Genomic DNA, 20,477 nt, shown 5'->3' with positions numbered 1-20,477 from the left:
TTCTCTCTCGCTCCTCTCTCTCGCTCCTCTCTCTCGCTCCTCTCTCTCTCTCGCTCCTCTCTCTCGCTCCTCTCTCTCTCTCGCTCCTCTCTCTCGCTCCTCTCTCTCGCTCCTCTCTCTCGCTCCTCTCTCTCTCGCTCCTCTCTCTCGCTCGCTCTCTCTCGCGCTCTCTCTCTCTCGCTCCTCTCTCTCGCTCTCTCTCTCTCGCTCCTCTCTCTCTCGCTCCTCTCTCTCTCGCTCCTCTCTCTCGCTCCTCTCTCTCGCTCCTCTCTCTCTCGCTCCTCTCTCTCTCTCGCTCCTCTCTCTCTCCTCTCTCTCTCGCTCCTCTCTCTCTCGCTCCTCTCTCTCTCGCTCCTCTCTCTCTCTCGCTCCTCTCTCTCTCTCGCTCCTCTCTCTCTCTCGCTCCTCTCTCTCGCTCCTCTCTCTCTCTCGCTCCTCTCTCTCTCTCGCTCCTCTCTCTCTCGCTCCTCTCTCTCTCTCGCTCCTCTCTCTCTCGCTCCTCTCTCTCTCTCGCTCCTCTCTCTCGCTCCTCTCTCTCGCTCCTCTCTCTCTCGCTCTCTATTTCTTCTAATGTTTTAGATGAAATGTTCCAATTGATTTGGTCTTATTGATTTTTGGATTAAAGCGCTCTTTAAACAATCAGTCATGTGTGACAGTGAACATGGAGCCGTATCTTCAGTAATTACACTGAGAGAATGGTCTCATTAGAACTGATGAGCTCACTCCCCTCTCGCTGTGTGTGTGTGCATCTTCACTTTGTGTGTGTAGGACTCTGCGGGCGAACCCCTATACAAGTTGTTCAAGGCCATCAAGCACCAGGTAGAGAAGGGCCCAGTGGACGCTAAGATGAAGAAGGCCAAGTACACTCTGAACGACACGGGGCTCCTAGGGGACGACGTGGAGTACTGCATCCTGGTGAGTACACTCTGAATGACACGGGGCTCCTAGGGGACGACGTGGAGTACTGCGTCCTGGTAGGTACACTCTGAATGACACGGGGATCATAGTGGACGACGTGGAGTACTGCGTCCTGGTAGGTACACTCTGAATGACACAGGAATCCTAGTGGACGACGTGGAGTACTGCGTCCTGGTAGGTACACTCTGAATGACACAGGAATCCTAGTGGAGTACTGCCTCCTGGTTAATACACACTGTACTGCACCCTCAAAGAATTACAATTAATAGAAGAGATATTCCTATTCAAAGCAGCACTCCATGCTGGGTGAACCAGCAGCCATTTTGAGTGAACTGGATTCTCCAGCTATAACCACTCTACTACTGATTTTGTAATTCTACGACACAAGCCTTCAATACAAGAACACTGGCTGTCTTATCACGTCTAACCATCTCCTCTGGCTCCTGTGATCTAGTCCTAATGCCCTCTACTCACACTGGTACCTGCTCCTCTATGGATGATCTCACTCTGTGTATTATTGTGATGCGTACTTCACCCAGGACACATAGTGACTGTAGATGTCCACTAACACCACATGGAATATTGACTTTGAGCAGAGTGTCTCAGAGCTCAGTGAGGAGAGAGAGGCCGAGAGCGTTGAGAGGCCGAGAGCGTTGAGAGGCCGAGAGCGTTGAGAGACCGAGAGCGTTGAGAGGCCGAGAGCGTTGAGAGGCCGAGAGCGTTGAGAGGCCGAGAGCGTTGAGAGGCCGAGAGCGTTGAGAGGCCGAGGCGTTGAGAGGCCGAGAGCGTTGAGAGGCCGAGGCGTTGAGAGGCCGAGGCGTTGAGAGGCGTTGAGAGGCCGAGAGCGTTGAGAGGCCGAGGCCGAGAGCGTTGCGTTGAGAGGCGTTGAGCGTTGAGAGGCCGAGGCGTTGAGAGGCCGAGAGCGTTGAGAGGCCGAGGCGTTGAGAGGCCGAGAGCGTTGAGAGGCCGAGAGCGTTGAGAGGCCGAGGCGTTGAGGCCGAGGCGAGAGAGCGTTGAGAGGCCGAGAGCGTTGAGAGGCCGAGAGCGTTGAGAGGCCGAGAGCGTTGAGAGGCCGAGAGCGTTGAGAGGCCGAGAGCGTTGAGAGGCCGAGAGCGTTGAGAGGCCGAGAGCGTTGAGAGGCCGAGAGCGTTGAGAGGCCGAGAGCGTTGAGAGGCCGAGAGCGTTGAGAGGCCGAGAGCGTTGAGAGGCCGAGAGCGTTGAGAGGCCGAGAGCGTTGAGAGCGTTGAGAGGCCGAGAGCGTTGAGAGGCCGAGAGCGTTGAGAGGCCGAGAGCGTTGAGAGACCGAGAGCGTTGAGAGACCGAGAGCGTTGAGAGACCGAGAGCGTTGAGAGACCGAGAGCGTTGAGAGACCGAGAGCGTTGAGAGACCGAGAGCGTTGAGAGACCGAGAGCGTTGAGAGACCGAGAGCGTTGAGAGACCGAGAGCGTTGAGAGACCGAGAGCGTTGAGAGACCGAGAGCGTTGAGAGACCGAGAGCGTTGAGAGACAGAGAGCGTTGAGAGAGACCGAGAGCGTTGAGAGAGACCGAGAGCGTTGAGAGAGACCGAGAGCGTTGAGAGAGACCGAGAGCGTTGAGAGAGACCGAGAGCGTTGAGAGAGACCGAGAGCGTTGAGAGAGACCGAGAGCGTTGAGAGAGACAGAGAGCGTTGAGAGAGACAGAGAGCGTTGAGAGAGACAGAGAGCGTTGAGAGAGACAGAGAGCGTTGAGAGAGACAGAGAGCGTTGAGAGAGACAGAGAGCGTTGAGAGAGACAGAGAGCGTTGAGAGACTGAGAGCGTTGAGAGACTGAGAGCGTTGAGAGAGAGACGTTGAGAGAGAGCGTTGAGCGTTGAGACTGAGAGCGTTGAGAGACTGAGAGCGCGTTGAGAGACTGAGAGCGCGTTGAGAGACTGAGAGCGTTGAGAGACTGAGAGCGTTGAGAGACTGAGAGCGTTGAGAGACTGAGAGCGTTGAGAGACTGAGAGCGTTGAGAGACTGAGAGCGTTGAGAGACTGAGAGCGTTGAGAGACTGAGAGCGTTGAGAGACTGAGAGCGTTGAGAGACTGAGAGCGTTGAGAGACAGAGAGCGTTGAGAGACAGAGAGCGTTGAGAGAGACGTTGAGAGACAGAGAGCGTTGAGAGACAGAGAGCGTTGAGAGACAGAGAGCGTTGAGCGAGCGAGCGAGCGTCTGAGAGAGAGAGCTCAATAAGGAGCAGAGATGGGCTAGAGGTAAATGTTTCCATCAGATTCCACTGATAAGGTTGGTTTAACGGACCCTGTAATATGATTGGCTCTCATAATGGACCCTCTAATATGATTGGGTTTCGTAACATACCCTGTAATATGATTGGCTCTCGTAATTGACTTCTGTGAAAACAGCGTGTCATCATCTGGATGAGAAATCAGCTCAGTGATTTATGGGAAAACTGATAGAGAGACATCATGTTTCAAGTCTTCTCTCCCCATGCTGTTTTTCATTCATTTAGGCAATAAACTGTATTTTAGTCCGATAATCAATACACACAAGGCAAATGAATCTACAGAATGCTGTTTAAGACAGCTTTACCCAACATGTTGCTAGCATGTACCAAAACAAATGGGTGTGACCTAATCATGAGGTCAGTGTGATTCTGGATGATAGATGATTGACAGCTGTGTGTGTCCAACCAGACCCTGCAGGTGCTGGTGCACGGCGAGGGACCAGACGTGACGCCGGTGAAGGTGCTAAACTGTGACACCATCTCTCAGGTGAAGGAGAAGATCATTGAACAGGTGTACCGCAACCTGCCCTACTCACAGAGACCCAAGGTGGACAGTGTTGCTCTTGGTGAGAACACACATGGTTCTACCACTGTTATCCTGTGCTAAGAGTTGGGGGGAACAACAATGAGTTTTATATTTTTGCATGTACATTAGTCTACATACAGTTGAAGTCAGACGTTTACATACATACTTAGGTTGGAGTCATTAAAACTCGTTTTTCAACCACTCCACACATTTCTTGTTAACAAAATATAGTTTTGGCAAGTCGGTCTGGACATCTACTTTGTGCACGACACAACTAATATTTCCAACAATTGTTTACAGAAAGATTATTTCACTTATAATTCACTGTATCACAATTCCAGTGGGTCAGAAGTTTACATACACTAAGTCGACTGTGCCTTTAAACATCTTTGGAATTTCCAGAAAATTATGTCATGACGTTAGAAGCTTCTGATAGGCTAATTGACATCATTTGAGTCAGTTGGAGGTGTACCTGTGGATGTAAAGAAAATGTGTGGGCAGAACTGAAGAAGCGTGTGCGAGCAAGGAGGCCGACAAACCTGACTCCGTTACACCAGCTCTGTCAGGAGGAATGGGCCAAATTCACCCAACTTATTGTGGGAAGCTTGTGGAAGGCTACCCGAAACGTTTGACCCAAGTTAAACAATTTAAAGGCAATGCTACCAAATACTGATTGAGTGTATGTAAACTTCTGACCCACTGGGAATGTAATGAAAGAAATTAAAACTGAAATAAATCATTCTCTCTACTATTATTCTGAAATTTCACATTCTTAAATGAAGTGGTGATTCTAACTGACCTAAGACAAGGAATTTTTACTCGGATTAAATGTCAGGAATTGTGAAAAACTGAGTTTAAATGTATTTGGTTAAGGTGTATGTAAACTTCTGACTTCAACTGTACCTTTCAGTAATATTGTAATGTATAAGGGTCACTTCCCACCCCGTCCACAGAGTGGCGGCCTGGTTCTACAGGGCAGATCCTGTCTGACATGGACCTGACATCACAGAAGGAGGGCAGGTGGAAGAGACTCAACACCCTGGCACATTACAACGTGAGTGGCTGGCTGAGGACTTCAGCCTTGTATTCGTGTTCTCTCTGAATATCTTCTCAGCTTACTGTATAGTTCATGTGAATATCTATCAGGGCTGGCTGGCTTTATTAACCTTGAATTGTTCCTGGGCTAAAGATGTTCGGAGTTGAGCATGCCAGATATTCAGTTGAAATGTTGGGTTTTGCTATTTCACAGTTTAATGAAACTATATGTTTCTGCACTGTGTTAACTATACAGAAAGTATTCAGACCCCTTGACTTATTCTAAAATAGTTTAAATAATAAACAAATAATTAATTAATTAATAATTAAAATAAATAAAAAAATCGCCCAAGCAATCTACACACAATGCTAACAAAGCGTAAACAGTTTTTAAAAAAACGTTTTTGCACATTTGTGTATATATATATATATTTTTTTTAATACCTTATTTACATAAGTATTCAGACCTTTGCTATGAGTCTCGAAATGAAATTGAGCTCCAATGCATCCTGTTTCCATTGATCATCCTTTAGATGTTTCTACAACCTGATTGGAGTCCACCTGTAGTAAATTCAATTCATTAGACATGATTTGGAAAGGCACACTCCTTTTTATATAAGGTCCCACTGTTGACAGTGCATGTCAGAGCAATAACTAAGCCATGAGGTCTAAGAAATTGTCTCTAGTGCTCCGAGACAGGATTGTGTCGAGGCACAGATCTGAGGAAGGGTACCAGGGGGGAAAATGATGCAGCATTGAAGGTCCCCAAGAACACAGTGGTCAAACTGAGCAATCGGGGGAGAAGGGCCAGTTCAGAGAGGTTACCAAGAACACAGTGGTCAAACTGAGCAATCGGGGGAGAAGGGCCAGTTCAGAGAGGTTACCAAGAACACAGTGGTCAAACTGAGCAATCGGGGAGAAGGGCCTAAACAGTGTTTAAACCCTTTACAATGAAGATCTGTGAAGTTATTTGGATTTTTACTAATTATCTTTGAAAGACAGAGTCGTGAAATGGGACGTTTATTTATTTTTTGCTGAGTTTATATGTGGTACGGTACTGTGTTAACTATATGTGGTACTGTGTTAACTATATGTGGTACTGTGTTAACTATATGTGGTACTGTGTTAACTATATGTGGTACTGTGTTAACTATATGTGGTACTGTGTTAACTATATGTGGTACTGTGTTAACTATATGTGGTACTGTGTTAACTATATGTGGTACTGTGTTAACTATATGTGGTACTGTGTTAACTATATGTGGTACTGTGTTAACTATATGTGGTACTGTGTTAACTATATGTGGTACTGTGTTAACTATATGTGGTACGGTACTGTGTTAACTATATGTGGTACTGTGTTAACTATATGTGGTACGGTACTGTGTTAACTATATGTGGTACTGTGTTAACTATATGTGGTACTGTGTTAACTATATGTGGTACTGTGTTAACTATATGTGGTACTGTGTTAACTATATGTAGTTAACTATAGGTACTGTGTTAACTATATGTGGTACTGATGTTAACTATATGTGGTACTGTGTTAACTATGTGGTACTGTGTTAATGGTACTGGTAACTGTGTACTGTGTTAACTATATGTAACTGTGTTAACTATATGTGGTACTGTGTTAACTATATGTGGTACTGTGTTAACTATATGTGGTACTGTGTTAACTATATGTGGTACGGTACTGTGTTAACTATATGTGGTACTGTGTTAACTATATGTGGTACGGTACTGTGTTAACTATATGTGGTACTGTGTTAACTATATGTGGTACTGTGTTAACTATATGTGGTACGGTACTGTGTTAACTATATGTGGTACTGTGTTAACTATATGTGGTACTGTGTTAACTATATGTGGTACTGTGTTAACTATATGTGGTACTGTGTTAACTATATGTGGTACTGTGTTAACTATATGTGGTACTGTGTTAACTATATGTGGTACGGTACTGTGTTAACTATATGTGGTACTGTGTTAACTATATGTGGTACGGTACTGTGTTAACTATATGTGGTACTGTGTTAACTATACTGTGTTAACTATATGTACTGTGTTAACTGTACTGTGTTAACTATATGTGGTACGGTACTGTGTTAACTATATGTGGTACTGTGTTAACTATATGTGGTACTGTGTTAACTATATGTGGTACGGTACTGTGTTAACTATATGTGGTACTGTGTTAACTATATGTGGTACTGTGTGTTTCAGGTGAGAGACAATGCCACGCTGGTGCTGTCCAGAGTGCTTCACACCCATCGCCAGTTCCACCAGAACCAGGATAGCCATGAAGAAAGTGAGTCCGATTTCATTATATCCTCAGTATGTTATCCCTAGGCACAGATCTAGGATCAGCCTGCGTGTCCTCCTAACCTTAACTATCAGGGTGGGTAATGCGCTACTGACCTGAGATCAGCATCTTGGAAAAACTTCTCAACTTTGGGTCGTGTTCATTATGGACAACCATTTTGCATGAGGAAACAAAAAAGAGTCTCGGTTGTCCAACCCTGTTTGAGTCTGTTGTCTTCCGTTTGATGCCCACTGAACATGTCCCTGGTGTCCCTGTAGAAAACGCCCTGTTGGAAGATGACAAGGTGTTCCACCTGGTGCGGCCAGCAGACGAGCTGGATGAGGTCAAATCTAAGAGAGGAAGTTTGAAGGCCAAGGCCACGACTAAAGCCATCGCTGAGATCTACCTGACACGACTGCTCTCTGTCAAGGTAAGTCAGTCTGATAACTACACTACCTACCGCAGTTATAGCACTACGTAGAGCAGTTATAGCACTACCTACAGCAGTTATAGCACTACCTACAGCAGTTATAGCACTACCTACAGCAGTTATAGCACTACCTACAGCAGTTATAGCACTACCTACAGCAGTTATAGCACTACCTACAGCAGTTATAGCACTACCTACAGCAGTTATAGCACTACCTACAGCAGTTATAGCACTACCTACAGCAGTTATAGCACTACCTACAGCAGTTATAGCACTACCTACAGCAGTTATAGCACTACCTACAGCAGTTATAGCACTACCTACAGCAGTTATAGCACTACTACAGCAGTTATAGCACTACTAACAGCAGTTATAGCACTACTAACAGTTATAGCACTACTAACAGTTATAGTACTACATATAGCAGTTATAATAGGGTTATAACACCTTTAGCACAGTGCAGAATTACTCCTACATTACTGATTTGACCCGGAACATGTAGAAGATGTAGCACTGATTGGGTGGGTGGACAGGAGACACACTGATTGGGTGGGTGGACAGGAGACACACTGATTGGGTGGGTGGACAGGAGACACACTGATTGGGTGGGTGGACAGGAGACACACTGATTGGGTGGGTGGACAGGCGACACACTGATTGGGTGGGTGGACAGGAGACACACTGATTGGGTGGGTGGACAGGAGACACACTGATTGGGTGGGTGGACAGGAGACACACTGATTGGGTGGGTGGACAGGAGACACACTGATTGGGTGGGTGGACAGGAGACACACTGATTGGGTGGGTGGACAGGCGACACACTGATTGGGTGGGTGGACAGGAGACACACTGATTGGGTGGGTGGACAGGAGACACACTGATTGGGTGGGTGGACAGGAGACACACTGATTGGGTGGGTGGACAGGAGACACACTGATTGGGTGGGTGGACAGGAGACACACTGATTGAGTGGGTGGACAGGAGACACACTGATTGGGTGGGTGGACAGGAGACACACTGATTGGGTGGGTGGACAGGAGACGCACTGATTGGGTGGGTGGACAGGAGACACACTGATTGGGTGGGTGGACAGGAGACACACTGATTGGGTGGGTGGACAGGAGATACACTGATTGGGTGGGTGGACAGGAGACACACTGATTGAGTGGGTGGACAGGAGACAGGAGACACACTGATTGGGTGGGTGGACAGGAGACACACTGATTGGGTGGGTGGACAGGAGACACACTGATTGGGTGGGTGGACAGGAGACACACTGATTGGGTGGGTGGACAGGAGACACACTGATTGGGTGGGTGGACAGGAGATACACTGATTGGGTGGGTGGACAGGAGACACACTGATTGAGTGGGTGGACAGGAGACAGGAGACACACTGATTGGGTGGGTGGACAGGAGACACACTGATTGGGTGGGTGGACAGGAGACACACTGATTGGGTGGGTGGACAGGAGACACACTGATTGGGTGGGTGGACAGGAGACACACTGATTGAGTGGGTGGACAGGAGACAGGAGACACACTGATTGGGTGGGTGGACAGGAGACACACTGATTGGGTGGGTGGACAGGAGACACACTGATTGGGTGGGTGGACAGGAGACACACTGATTGGGTGGGTGGACAGGAGACACACTGATTGGGTGGGTGGACAGGAGACACACTGATTGGGTGGGTGGACAGGAGACACACTGATTGGGTGGGTGGACAGGAGACAGGAGACACACTGATTGGGTGGGTGGACAGGAGACACACTGATTGGGTGGGTGGACAGGAGACACACTGATTGGGTGGGTGGACAGGAGACACACTGATTGGGTGGGTGGACAGGAGACACACTGATTGAGTGGGTGGACAGGAGACACACTGATTGGGTGGGTGGACAGGAGACACACTGATTGGGTGGGTGGACAGGAGACACACTGATTGGGTGGGTGGACAGGAGACACACTGATTGGGTGGGTGGACAGGAGACACACTGATTGGGTGGGTGGACAGGAGACACACTGATTGGGTGGGTGGACAGGAGACACACTGATTGGGTGGGTGGACAGGAGACACACTGATTGGGTGGGTGGACAGGAGACACACTGATTGGGTGGGTGGACAGGAGACACACTGATTGGGTGGGTGGACAGGAGACACACTGATTGGGTGGGTGGACAGGGTGGACAGGAGACACACTGATTGGGTGGGTGGACAGGAGACACACTGATTGAGTGGGTGGACAGGAGACACACTGATTGGGTGGGTGGACAGGAGACACACTGATTGGGTGGGTGGACAGGAGACACACTGATTGGGTGGGTGGACAGGAGACACACTGATTGGGTGGGTGGACAGGAGACACACTGATTGGGTGGGTGGACAGGAGACACACTGATTGGGTGGGTGGACAGGAGACACACTGATTGAGTGGGTGGACAGGAGACACACTGATTGGGTGGGTGGACAGGAGACACACTGATTGGGTGGGTGTAAGTGTATGTTGGTGTACGTAATGTGAGCTGATTTTTTTATCCGTGTCTGTCAGATACTGACTACCTAATATGATATGTGGTTGTCCCACCTAGCTATCTTAAGATGAAGTCGCTCTGGATATGTCCTAATGTGTGTGTGTCCTCGGTGTGTTGCAGGGTACTCTGCAGCAGTTTGTGGATGATTTCTTCCGCAGTGTGTTGTGTTCTGGAGCGGTGGTTCCTCCTGCTGTTAAATACTTCTTTGACTTCCTGGATGAGCAGGCTCTGAAACACGACAACGTTGAGGAGGAGACCGTCCATATCTGGAAGACCAACAGGTACACACACACACACACACACACACACTGACACAAAAACACACACGCATATGAACACTGTACACACGCGCACACACACATGCATGCACGTAACCACACCCACAGATATGCACACTGTATACACACAATAGTTCAGTACCTCCAACCTTCTTCTACACTTGACTGCTTCTTACCGTGTTGTAGTCCTAGGGTCTGACTCCTCCTTACTGTGTTGTAGTCCTAGGGTCTGACTCCTCCTCACCGTGTTGTAGTCCTAGGGTCTGACTCCTCCTCACTGTGTTGTAGTCCTAGGGTCTGACTCCTCCTCACCGTGTTGTAGTCCTAGGGTCTGACTCCTCCTCACCGTGTTGTAGTCCTAGGGTCTGACTCCTCCTTACCGTGTTGTAGTCCTAGGGTCTGACTCCTCCTCACCGTGTTGTAGTCCTAGGGTCTGACTCCTCCTCACCGTGTTGTAGTCCTAGGGTCTGACTCCTCCTCACCGTGTTGTAGTCCTAGGGTCTGACTCCTCCTTACTGTGTTGTAGTCCTAGGGTCTGACTCCTCCTCACCGTGTTGTAGTCCTAGGGTCTGACTCCTCCTCACCGTGTTGTAGTCCTAGGGTCTGACTCCTCCTCACCGTGTTGTAGTCCTAGGGTCTGACTCCTCCTCATCGTGTTGTAGTCCTAGGGTCTGACTCCTCCTCATCGTGTTGTAGTCCTAGGGTCTGACTGTCCTCATCGTGTTGTAGTCCTAGGGTCTGACTCCTCCTCATCGTGTTGTAGTCCTAGGGTCTGACTCCTCATCGTGTTGTAGTCCTAGGGTCTGATTCCTTGCCGTGTTGTAGTCCTACGGTCTGACTCCTCCTTACCGTGTTGTAGTCCTAGGGTCTGACTCCTCCTTGCCGTGTTGTAGTCCTAGGGTCTGACTCCTCCTCACCGTGTTGTAGTCCTAGGGTCTGACTCCTCCTCATTGTGTTGTAGTCCTAGGGTCTGACTCCTCCTTACCGTGTTGTAGTCCTAGGGTCTGACTCCTCCTCATCGTGTTGTAGTCCTAGGGTCTGACTCCTCCTCATCGTGTTGTAGTCCTAGGGTCTGACTCCTCCTCATTGTGTTGTAGTCCTAGGGTCTGACTCCTCCTTACCGTGTTGTAGTCCTAGGGTCTGACTCCTCCTCACCGTGTTGTAGTCCTAGGGTCTGACTGTCCTCATCGTGTTGTAGTCCTAGGGTCTGACTGTCCTCATCGTGTTGTAGTCCTAGGGTCTGACTCCTCCTTACTGTGTTGTAGTCCTAGGGTCTGACTCCTCCTCACCGTGTTGTAGTCCTAGGGTCTGACTGTCCTCATCGTGTTGTAGTCCTAGGGTCTGACTCCTCCTCATCGTGTTGTAGTCCTAGGGTCTGACTCCTCCTCACCGTGTTGTAGTCCTAGGGTCTGACTCCTCCTCATCGTGTTGTAGTCCTAGGGTCTGACTCCTCCTCACCGTGTTGTAGTCCTAGGGTCTGACTCCTCCTCACCGTGTTGTAGTCCTAGGGTCTGACTCCTCCTTGCCGTGTTGTAGTCCTAGGGTCTGACTCCTCCTTGCCGTGTTGTAGTCCTAGGGTCTGACTCCTCCTTACCGTGTTGTAGTCCTAGGGTCTGACTGTCCTAACTCCCCTGAAACCCCTGAAAGTTATCCGAGTGAATTAGTGAACTCCTGTTGATGGGAACTATTAAATATAGATAGTGCTTGTGATGCGTATTGGATTGACAGGTGGGGATGAGTGGCAGAGTAAGATCTCTAGTCAGGATGAGGAGATGAAAGACTGAATTCATTAGACTCTGGAGACATCTCTCTCACTATCCATCGTCTCTTCTTTCACTCACTTACTCTTCCCCTGTTTCTCTCCTCTCTCCATTCTCAGTCCCTTCCTAGATGTCTCTCTCCTGTTTCACACACTTACTAACCCTCTTTCTCTCTCTCCCTCCCTCTCCCTTTCTCTCTCTCCCACCCCTCTCCTGCATATCAGCAAGAGGGGACATCAGCAAGCCAATTAAATGAGGGCTTTCAGTGAATGTGATTCAGCTAAAAAGGCTTGTTAATTCTCCCCCAGTATCCTGGATAATGTTCCCCAGGCCTGTTCTCCAGTCAAGAAGAGGTTTGTAGGGGTTAGAGCAGGTGTGAAGCTGAGCTGGCTAGAGGGGACGGAGAGGAAAGAGACAGATAGAGGGAGAGAACGTAAGACCTTGAGCGGGAGAGTGAGCATCCAGCCAACAAATATAAATTCTTAAAGAGGCTGTAGCTCGGTGTACCCCGAGGTGACCTGGAGGATAAGACACTCACACACACTCTCGCTCTCACACACACACACACACACACACACACACACACACACACACAGACAGACCGTAGAGTCATTAGGAATTCACTGGACCAAGGCTGATTCAGAGGTAGATGGAGATCAGATTACCCCTGCAGGCTCCCCCAGTCAGCGTTTTAATAACACAGCACTTCTAGTCCTTCTCAGAGGAGGAGCATCACACTGGAACAGGATTTATTTTTGGACTGAGGCTGCTTTATTAGGCTTCATTCAGCCATACACCTGTTTAGTTTGTGCTTTCCTGGGTTGAGTTCAGATGTCTGGGTTTGAGTGACTCAGCTTGTCTGTGAGGCAGAAGGAAAAGGGATCTGTTATCTTGTTAAATTAGATGGGAAGGAGTTGGCTTTTAGTTTGGATAGCCTGCGACTGTTGCACCTTGCTCTCATGCTGGGTTGCTCTGCGCGGTGCGGTGTGTGTTGGTGTGTATGCTAATGTGTGTGTTCTCTATCCCCAGCCTGCCCATGCGTTTCTGGGTGAACATCCTGAAGAACCCTCACTTCATCTTTGACGTGCACGTGACGGAGGTGGTGGACGCGTCGCTGTCCGTCATCGCTCAGACCTTCATGGACGCCTGCACCAAGACGGAACACAAACTGAGCCGGGAATCTCCCAGCAACAAGCTGCTCTATGCAAAGGAGATCTCCACCTATAAGAAGATGGTGGACGAGTGAGTTCTCTCATATTCATCCCTTTTCATGATTGACTGCCCATCAAATGAGCCGATACTGCAGTACTCTTGGCCGATATAGAGAATAGGTTGCAGTCAGAACACACCAGAAGTACTCTCTTCTCGTGCATCAGAAACAACACAGGGGATAGGTTGGTAGGACCTGGCAGCCAATCAGACATCTCATCTCTCTATCATTCTGTCTCTCCTCAGTTACTACAAGGGAATCAAGCAGATGGTCCCAGTCAGTGACCAGGACATGAACACACACCTGGCTGAGGTTTCCAGGGTACGTACACGTGACCTCACATCTGTTTGTGCTTGTGTGTGGGATGTCTTCTATTGCATCATCAGAATACAACAATAAGATTCATCCTTTCTTCTTTGTGCTCTCCAGGAACACACAGACACGCTGAATACCCAGGCAGCCTTGCACCAGCTCTACCAGTATGCCAGCAAATACTATGACGGGGTAAAAACCTTACGACTCACTTCCTCATCTGGTGGTTTGAAGGCCCTATCCTCTTGGTTATGAACCTTAGGACTCACTTCCTTGTCTGGTGGTTTGAAGGCCCTATCCTCTTGGTTAAAAACCTTAGGACTCACTTCCTTGTTTGGTGGTTTGAAGGCCCTATCCTCTTGGTTATGAACCTTAGGACTCACTTCCTTGTCTGGTGGTTTGAAGGCCCTATCCTCTTGGTTAAAAACCTTAGGACTCACTTCCTTGTCTGGTGGTTTGAAGGCCCTATCCACTTGGTTAAGAACCTTAGGACTCACTTCCTTGTTTGGTGGTTTGAAGGCCCTATCCTCTTGGTTATGAACCTTAGGACTCACTTCCTTGTCTGGTGGTTTGAAGGCCCTATCTACTTGGTTATGAACCTTAGGGCTCACTTCCTTGTTTGGTGGTTTGAAGGCCCTATCTACTTGGTTATGAACCTTAGGACTCACTTCCTTGTCTGGTGGTTTGAAGGCCCTATCCTCTTGGTTAAAAACCTTAGGACTCACTTCCTTGTTTGGTGGTTTGAAGGCCCTATCCTCTTGGTTATGAACCTTAGGACTCACTTCCTTGTCTGGTGGTTTGAAGGCCCTATCCTCTTGGTTAAAAACCTTAGGACTCACTTCCTTGTCTGGTGGTTTGAAGGCCCTATCCACTTGGTTAAGAACCTTAGGACTCACTTCCTTGTTTGGTGGTTTGAAGGCCCTATCCTCTTGGTTATGAACCTTAGGACTCACTTCCTTGTCTGGTGGTTTGAAGGCCCTATCCTCTTGGTTAAAAACCTTAGGACTCACTTCCTTGTTTGGTGGTTTGAAGGCCCTATCCTCTTGGTTATGAACCTTAGGACTCACTTCCTTGTCTGGTGGTTTGAAGGCCCTATCCTCTTGGTTAAAAACCTTAGGACTCACTTCCTTGTCTGGTGGTTTGAAGGCCCTATCCACTTGGTTAAGAACCTTAGGACTCACTTCCTTGTTTGGTGGTTTGAAGGCCCTATCCTCTTGGTTAAGAACCTTAGGACTCACTTCCTTGTCTGGTGGTTTGAAGGCCCTATCCTCTTGGTTAAGAACCTTAGGACTCACTTCCTTGTCTGGTGGTTTGAAGGCCCTATCCACTTGGTTAAGAACCTTAGGACTCACTTCCTTGTTTGGTGGTTTTAAGGCCCTATCCACTTGGTTAAGAACCTTAGGACTCACTTCCTTGTTTGGTGGTTTGAAGGCCCTATCTACTTGGTTAAGAACCTTAGGACTCACTTCCTTGTTTGGTGGTTTGAAGGCCCTATCCTCTTTGGTTGACTACATCCTGTAGGAAATTAGACAAATTAATGTCACTTGCTGTCTCAGGAAAATCTGTTTACTAGTGTCTCTTGTGTCCTCTCTCATTTTTCCCCTCTCTCCCTCCCTCCCTCCCTCCCTCCCTCCCTCCCTCCAGATCATCCAGTCTTTAGATGAGGACCCAGCCGCCCAGAGTAAACAGCTGACCCTGCGGCTGCAGCAGATAGCCGCCGCCCTCGAGAACAAAGTCACCGACCTTTAACCTCTGACCCCTAGAGAAAGGGGGAGGGGCTATGGGACCACTCTGTAGACCAAGATGAGGGGGACCGGAGACTGAGACAGACTTCAGACTATTACAGTATCAACCATGAAGAGCTACACATATCTCTTCCCCCTAGAGACATGAGAAGCTGTGGGAAACTATTGCGTTTTGGCCAAAATACTTGTAAAGGAGCAGAGCTACTGGGCCAAAGTTGGACAGGGTGATCCCTAATCATCAGTCTCCCTCTCTCTCTCTCTCTCTCTGACTCTATGGATCCTATAGACTGAAAGAGCAAGGTACTTCAGTATAGTCTCTGAGTGAGCTAGCAGACTGTAAACCCAGCCTACAGAGGATATACGGTACACCACCACTGACCAACCATAGCAACTATACCTGTCAGTCCCATGATATACAACCTGGTGTTGATGACTTACAGCTTGCACAGAGAATCAGATGTTTAATGTGCTCCAGAGTAGACCCGAGTTAGGAGAGTGGTGTTGTATGTAAATATATTTTTATGGCACAGGCTTTATGCAAAAGACGCTTTACATACCAAGATGAAATTATTTTTTAAAAGGATGGATGGGCACAACTAAGTTTGTTAATTTGTGTTTTTAAAAAGTTTCTAGAAGCGAAGAAGCAGGGTGTTCCATGATGTCATATCCTGTGTTTAATCGTTTGTTTGCTTACTGTGTAATCTGCATTGCCATTGGCTAGTTATGACTGGTTAATCACTTTGTTTTTGTCATGATTTGTATTTGTCGCTGATATATTTTTGATGTGGGTTCTCAGTGTAGTGCATTATGCAGGGAATAGGGTGCAGCCTTGAACCACTTCACATGATGACTGCGTCCCTATTCAGGGTCAGCTCTCCCCTATACGGTAGTAAAACAAGCCAAGCGGACTAAAAGATGAAGCACATTCATACTGTACCATTGATATCAACGTCTCACTGAAACTAACTGGTGGACATAGTTAGAGCTTTCACACACGTTGGGTTTTGGCTTGACTATGTGCCAATACACAGTAGAGCTGAGGTTGAACATCTTCTCATTTTATACAATAAATAAATTTCTCTTCATTTTTCCATCTTGGGTCCAGAAATAGTACGTATGTGGATAGATGAATCAGGGCTCTGTTTATCTGAAATAGTACTATGTGGATAGATGAATCAGGGCTCTGTTTATCTGAAATAGTACGTATGTGGATAGATGAATCAGGGCTCTGTTTATCTGAAATAGTACTATGTGGATAGATGAATCAGGGCTCTGTTTATCTGAAATAGTACTATGTGGATAGATGAATCAGGGCTCTGTTTATCTGAAATAGTACTATGTGGATAGATGAATCAGGGCTCTGTTTATCTGAAATAGTACTATGTGGATAGATGAATCAGGGCTCTGTTTATCTGAAATAGTACTATGTGGATAGATGAATCAGGGCTCTGTTTATCTGAAATAGTACTATGTGGATAGATGAATCAGGGCTCTGTTTATCTGAAATAGTACTATGTGGATAGATGAATCAGGGCTCTGTTTATCTGAAATAGTACTATGTGGATAGATGAATCAGGGCTCTGTTTATCTGAAATAGTACTATGTGGATAGATGAATCAGGGCTCTGTTTATCTGAAATAGTACTATGTGGATAGATGAATCAGGGCTCTGTTTATCTGAAATAGTACTATGTGGATAGATGAATCAGGGCTCTGTTTATCTGAAATAGTACTATGTGGATAGATGAATCAGGGCTCTGTTTATCTGAAATAGTACTATGTGGATAGATGAATCAGGGCTCTGTTTATCTGAAATAGTAACCACTTTAGCTCAATGCTGATAGTATAGAATGTTTGCTGGTATGTTTTATGCCATAATTGTTTTTCTGTATCATTTTTTAAAACCGTTTATTTCAAAATGGCTCTTATTGTCGTTGTAGACCATTGCCTGTGTGTGAAACATGAGACTAGATATGGAAAAGAGAAATGCTAAAATGATCATTACTTATGTATATAATTGAATGGTACTTGTGTAAATCATTGAGCTGTGAACCACCATGACTTGTGGAGGTTGTCTACAGCACAGGTACTGCCTTTTCTCTAGTGATCCCTGTCACAACTGTCAATTCTTCTGAAACCATGACGATGGATTTCCAACATCATCCTTAAATCATTTGCCGAATAGTTTTCACGTCGTCATCAGCTCGTTTGTTTCTTCTGCTATGCAACTGTTTCATTTTGAATCACTCCTCAAATATATTTTAATACTAAACCAATGTGTTGCTGTGTTGTCATGCTGAAGCTATAGGGGGTAGATGAATAGAATGTCTCTATGGTACATGTGTTGCTGTGTTGTCATGCTGAAGCTATAGGGGGTAGATGAATAGAATGTCTCTATGGTACATGATGTGATGCAGCATGTGTATCCTCATATTGACCTGAATGTCTTTAGGGGGCATCCAAGATGAATAGAATAGTCTCTATGTGCACTATAAATGGTTGCTGTGTTGTCATGAAGCTTAGGGGGTAGATGAATAGAATGTCCTATGGTACAGTGTGTCTGAGTTCATGCTGAAGCATTAGATGAATAGAATGTCTCTATGGTACATGATGTGTTCACCACAGCTATAGGGTCAAATGGGGTTATGTCTTTGTCAAGCATCTGATAAATATTCATGTGTCCCCAAAATTGAAATAAAGGCAATAGTCTTTCCTCAACTACAGGATTAGTCTCAGTTCATCTGAGGATGCTGGGTTCTCCTTGCTTGCCAGCTTTATGGGTGAATGAGGACCAATCCTAATATGGGATATGACTTAGCACCTAACTCAGATACTTGGATGAATGAGGACTAATCCTAATATGGAATATGACTTAGCACCTAACTGCCAGCTTTATGGGTGAATGAGGACCAATCCTAATATGGGATATGACTTAGCACCTAACTCAGATACTTGGATGAATGAGGACTAATCCTAATATGGAATATGACTTAGCACCTAACTCAGATACTTGGATGAATGAGGACTAATCCTAATATGGGATATGACTTAGCACCTAACTCAGATACTTGGTTGAATGAGGACTAATCCTAATATGGAATATGACTTAGCACCTAACTCAGATACTTGGATGAATGAGGACTAATCCTAATATGGAATATGACTTGGCACCTAACTCAGATACTTGGTTGAATGAGGACTAATCCTAATATGGGATATGATTTAGCACCTAACTCAGATACTTGGTTGAATGAGGACTAATCCTAATATGGGATATGATTTAGCACCTAACTCAGATACTTGGTTGAATGAGGACTAATCCTAATATGGGATATGACTTAGCACCTAACTCAGATACTTGGTTGAATGAGGACTAATCCTAATATGGGATATGATTTAGCACCTAACTCAGATACTTGGTTGAATGAGGACTAATCCTAATATGGGATATGATTTAGCACCTAACTCAGATACTTGGTTGAATGAGGACTAATCCTAATATGGGATATGACTTAGCACCTAACTCAGACACTTGGATGAATGAGGACTAATCCTAATATGGGATATGACTTAGCACCTAACTCAGATACTTGGATGAATGAGGACTAATCCTAATATGGGATATGACTTAGCACCTAACTCAGACACTTGGATGAATGAGGACTAATCCTAATATGGGATATGATTTAGCACCTAACTCAGATACTTGGATGAATGAGGACTAATCCTAATATGGGATATGATTTAGCACCTAACTCAGACACTTGGATGAATGAGGACTAATCCTAATATGGGATATGACTTAGCACCTAACTCAGACACTTGCACAACTCTGTCATGAATATTAACAGGAATTGAGACTCTAACGGCACCCTATTCCCTATAGGGCCCTGGTAAAAAATAGTGCCTTAAATAGGGTGCCTAGGGGGTAGATGGCATCAGCAGACTGTCTGGTGTTGCTATGGCTGCCAGTCACATTCCCCGTCTCTGCCCACTCTAGAGGACCCACACCAGCCAGACAGACGCACACAGCAGGGGAACTCCTTTGATCTCTAATTACAATCAGACTGCACAAGTCATCACTGACTGACTCATTTATGCATTCTCTTTTTTCATTTTCTTTGTCACTTTCTCTCTTGTTCTCCATGGTTCTTTCTCACTCTTCTCCTCTTATGTATGTCCCTCTCTCGTTCTCTCTCTCCTCTCGTTCTCTCTCTCGTTCTCTCTCCTCTCTCTCCTCTCGTTCTCTCTCTCGTTCTCTCTCCTCTCTCGTTCTCTCTTCTCTCTCTCGTTCTCTCTCCTCTCTCGTTCTCTCTCCTCTCTTGTTCTCTCTCTCCTCTCTTGTTCTCTCTCTCCTCTCTTGTTCTCTCTCTCCTCTCGTTCTCTCTCTCCTCTCTCGTTCTCTCTCCTCTCTCGTTCTCTCTCCTCTCTCGTTCTCTCTCCTCTCTCGTTCTCTCTCCTCTCTTGTTCTCTCTCTCCTCTCTTGTTCTCTCTCTCCTCTCTTGTTCTCTCTCTCCTCTCGTTCTCTCTCTCCTCTCGTTCTCTCTCTCCTCTCTCGTTCTCTCTCTCCTCTCTTGTTCTCTCTCCTCTCTCGTTCTCTCTCTCCTCTTGTTCTCTCTTCTCTCGTTCTCTCTTCTCTCGTTCTCTCTTCTCTCGTTCTCTCTCCTCTCTCGTTCTCTCTTCTCTCTCTCTTCTCTCTCTCGTTCTCTCTCCTCTTGTTCTCCTCTCGTTCTCTCTCTCCTCTTGTTCTCTCTCTCCTCTCGTTCTCTCTCTCTCTCGTTCTCTCTCTCGTTTTCTCTCCTCTCTCGTTCTCTCCTCTCTCGTTCTCTCTCTCCTCTCTCGTTCTCGTTCTCTCTCTTCTCTCTCTCCTCTCTCGTTCTCTCTCTCCTCTCTCGTTCTCGTTTTCTCTCGCTCTCTCGTTTTCTCTCTCTCATGCTGACAGTATTGCAGAGGTTCAATTCTCTTAATGAATAGAGGATTGGTGGTAATAAAGGTAGTGATGATGGGCGGAGGAAAGAGAAGAAGTGCTTATTTGATTTATTATCAGAAAATTAGGGTCTCCCTCAAATGGTACCCTGTACATTACACTGTAATGGGTAAAACCATGACGCGGTCAACACTGTAATGGGTAAAACCATGACACGGTCAACACTGTAATGGGT

The 20,477-nt window shown here is 46.6% G+C and overlaps 1 protein-coding gene across 1 annotated transcript in view; it reads left to right on the top strand.

Annotated features, from left to right (window-relative positions):
- LOC115117947 (plexin-B2-like) overlaps positions 1–17,591 on the top strand; it is a 185,743-nt gene extending 168,152 nt beyond the window's left edge. Inside the window, exons 29-38 of the mRNA XM_065021375.1 lie at positions 769–915; positions 3,590–3,746; positions 4,660–4,760; positions 6,968–7,052; positions 7,325–7,476; positions 10,132–10,292; positions 13,079–13,291; positions 13,505–13,580; positions 13,689–13,763; positions 15,216–17,591. Of these exons, the coding sequence (XP_064877447.1) occupies positions 769–915; positions 3,590–3,746; positions 4,660–4,760; positions 6,968–7,052; positions 7,325–7,476; positions 10,132–10,292; positions 13,079–13,291; positions 13,505–13,580; positions 13,689–13,763; positions 15,216–15,320 (1,272 nt within the window). The 3' untranslated portion in view covers positions 15,321–17,591. The remainder of the gene's footprint in view (positions 1–768; positions 916–3,589; positions 3,747–4,659; positions 4,761–6,967; positions 7,053–7,324; positions 7,477–10,131; positions 10,293–13,078; positions 13,292–13,504; positions 13,581–13,688; positions 13,764–15,215) is intronic.
- Positions 17,592–20,477: the final 2,886 nt, after the last annotated feature.

This window comes from Oncorhynchus nerka, linkage group LG8 (assembly GCF_034236695.1).
Source record: "Oncorhynchus nerka isolate Pitt River linkage group LG8, Oner_Uvic_2.0, whole genome shotgun sequence".
Classification (NCBI taxonomy): Eukaryota; Metazoa; Chordata; class Actinopteri; order Salmoniformes; family Salmonidae; genus Oncorhynchus; species Oncorhynchus nerka.
This window is presented reverse-complemented; position numbering and strand designations above follow the sequence as displayed.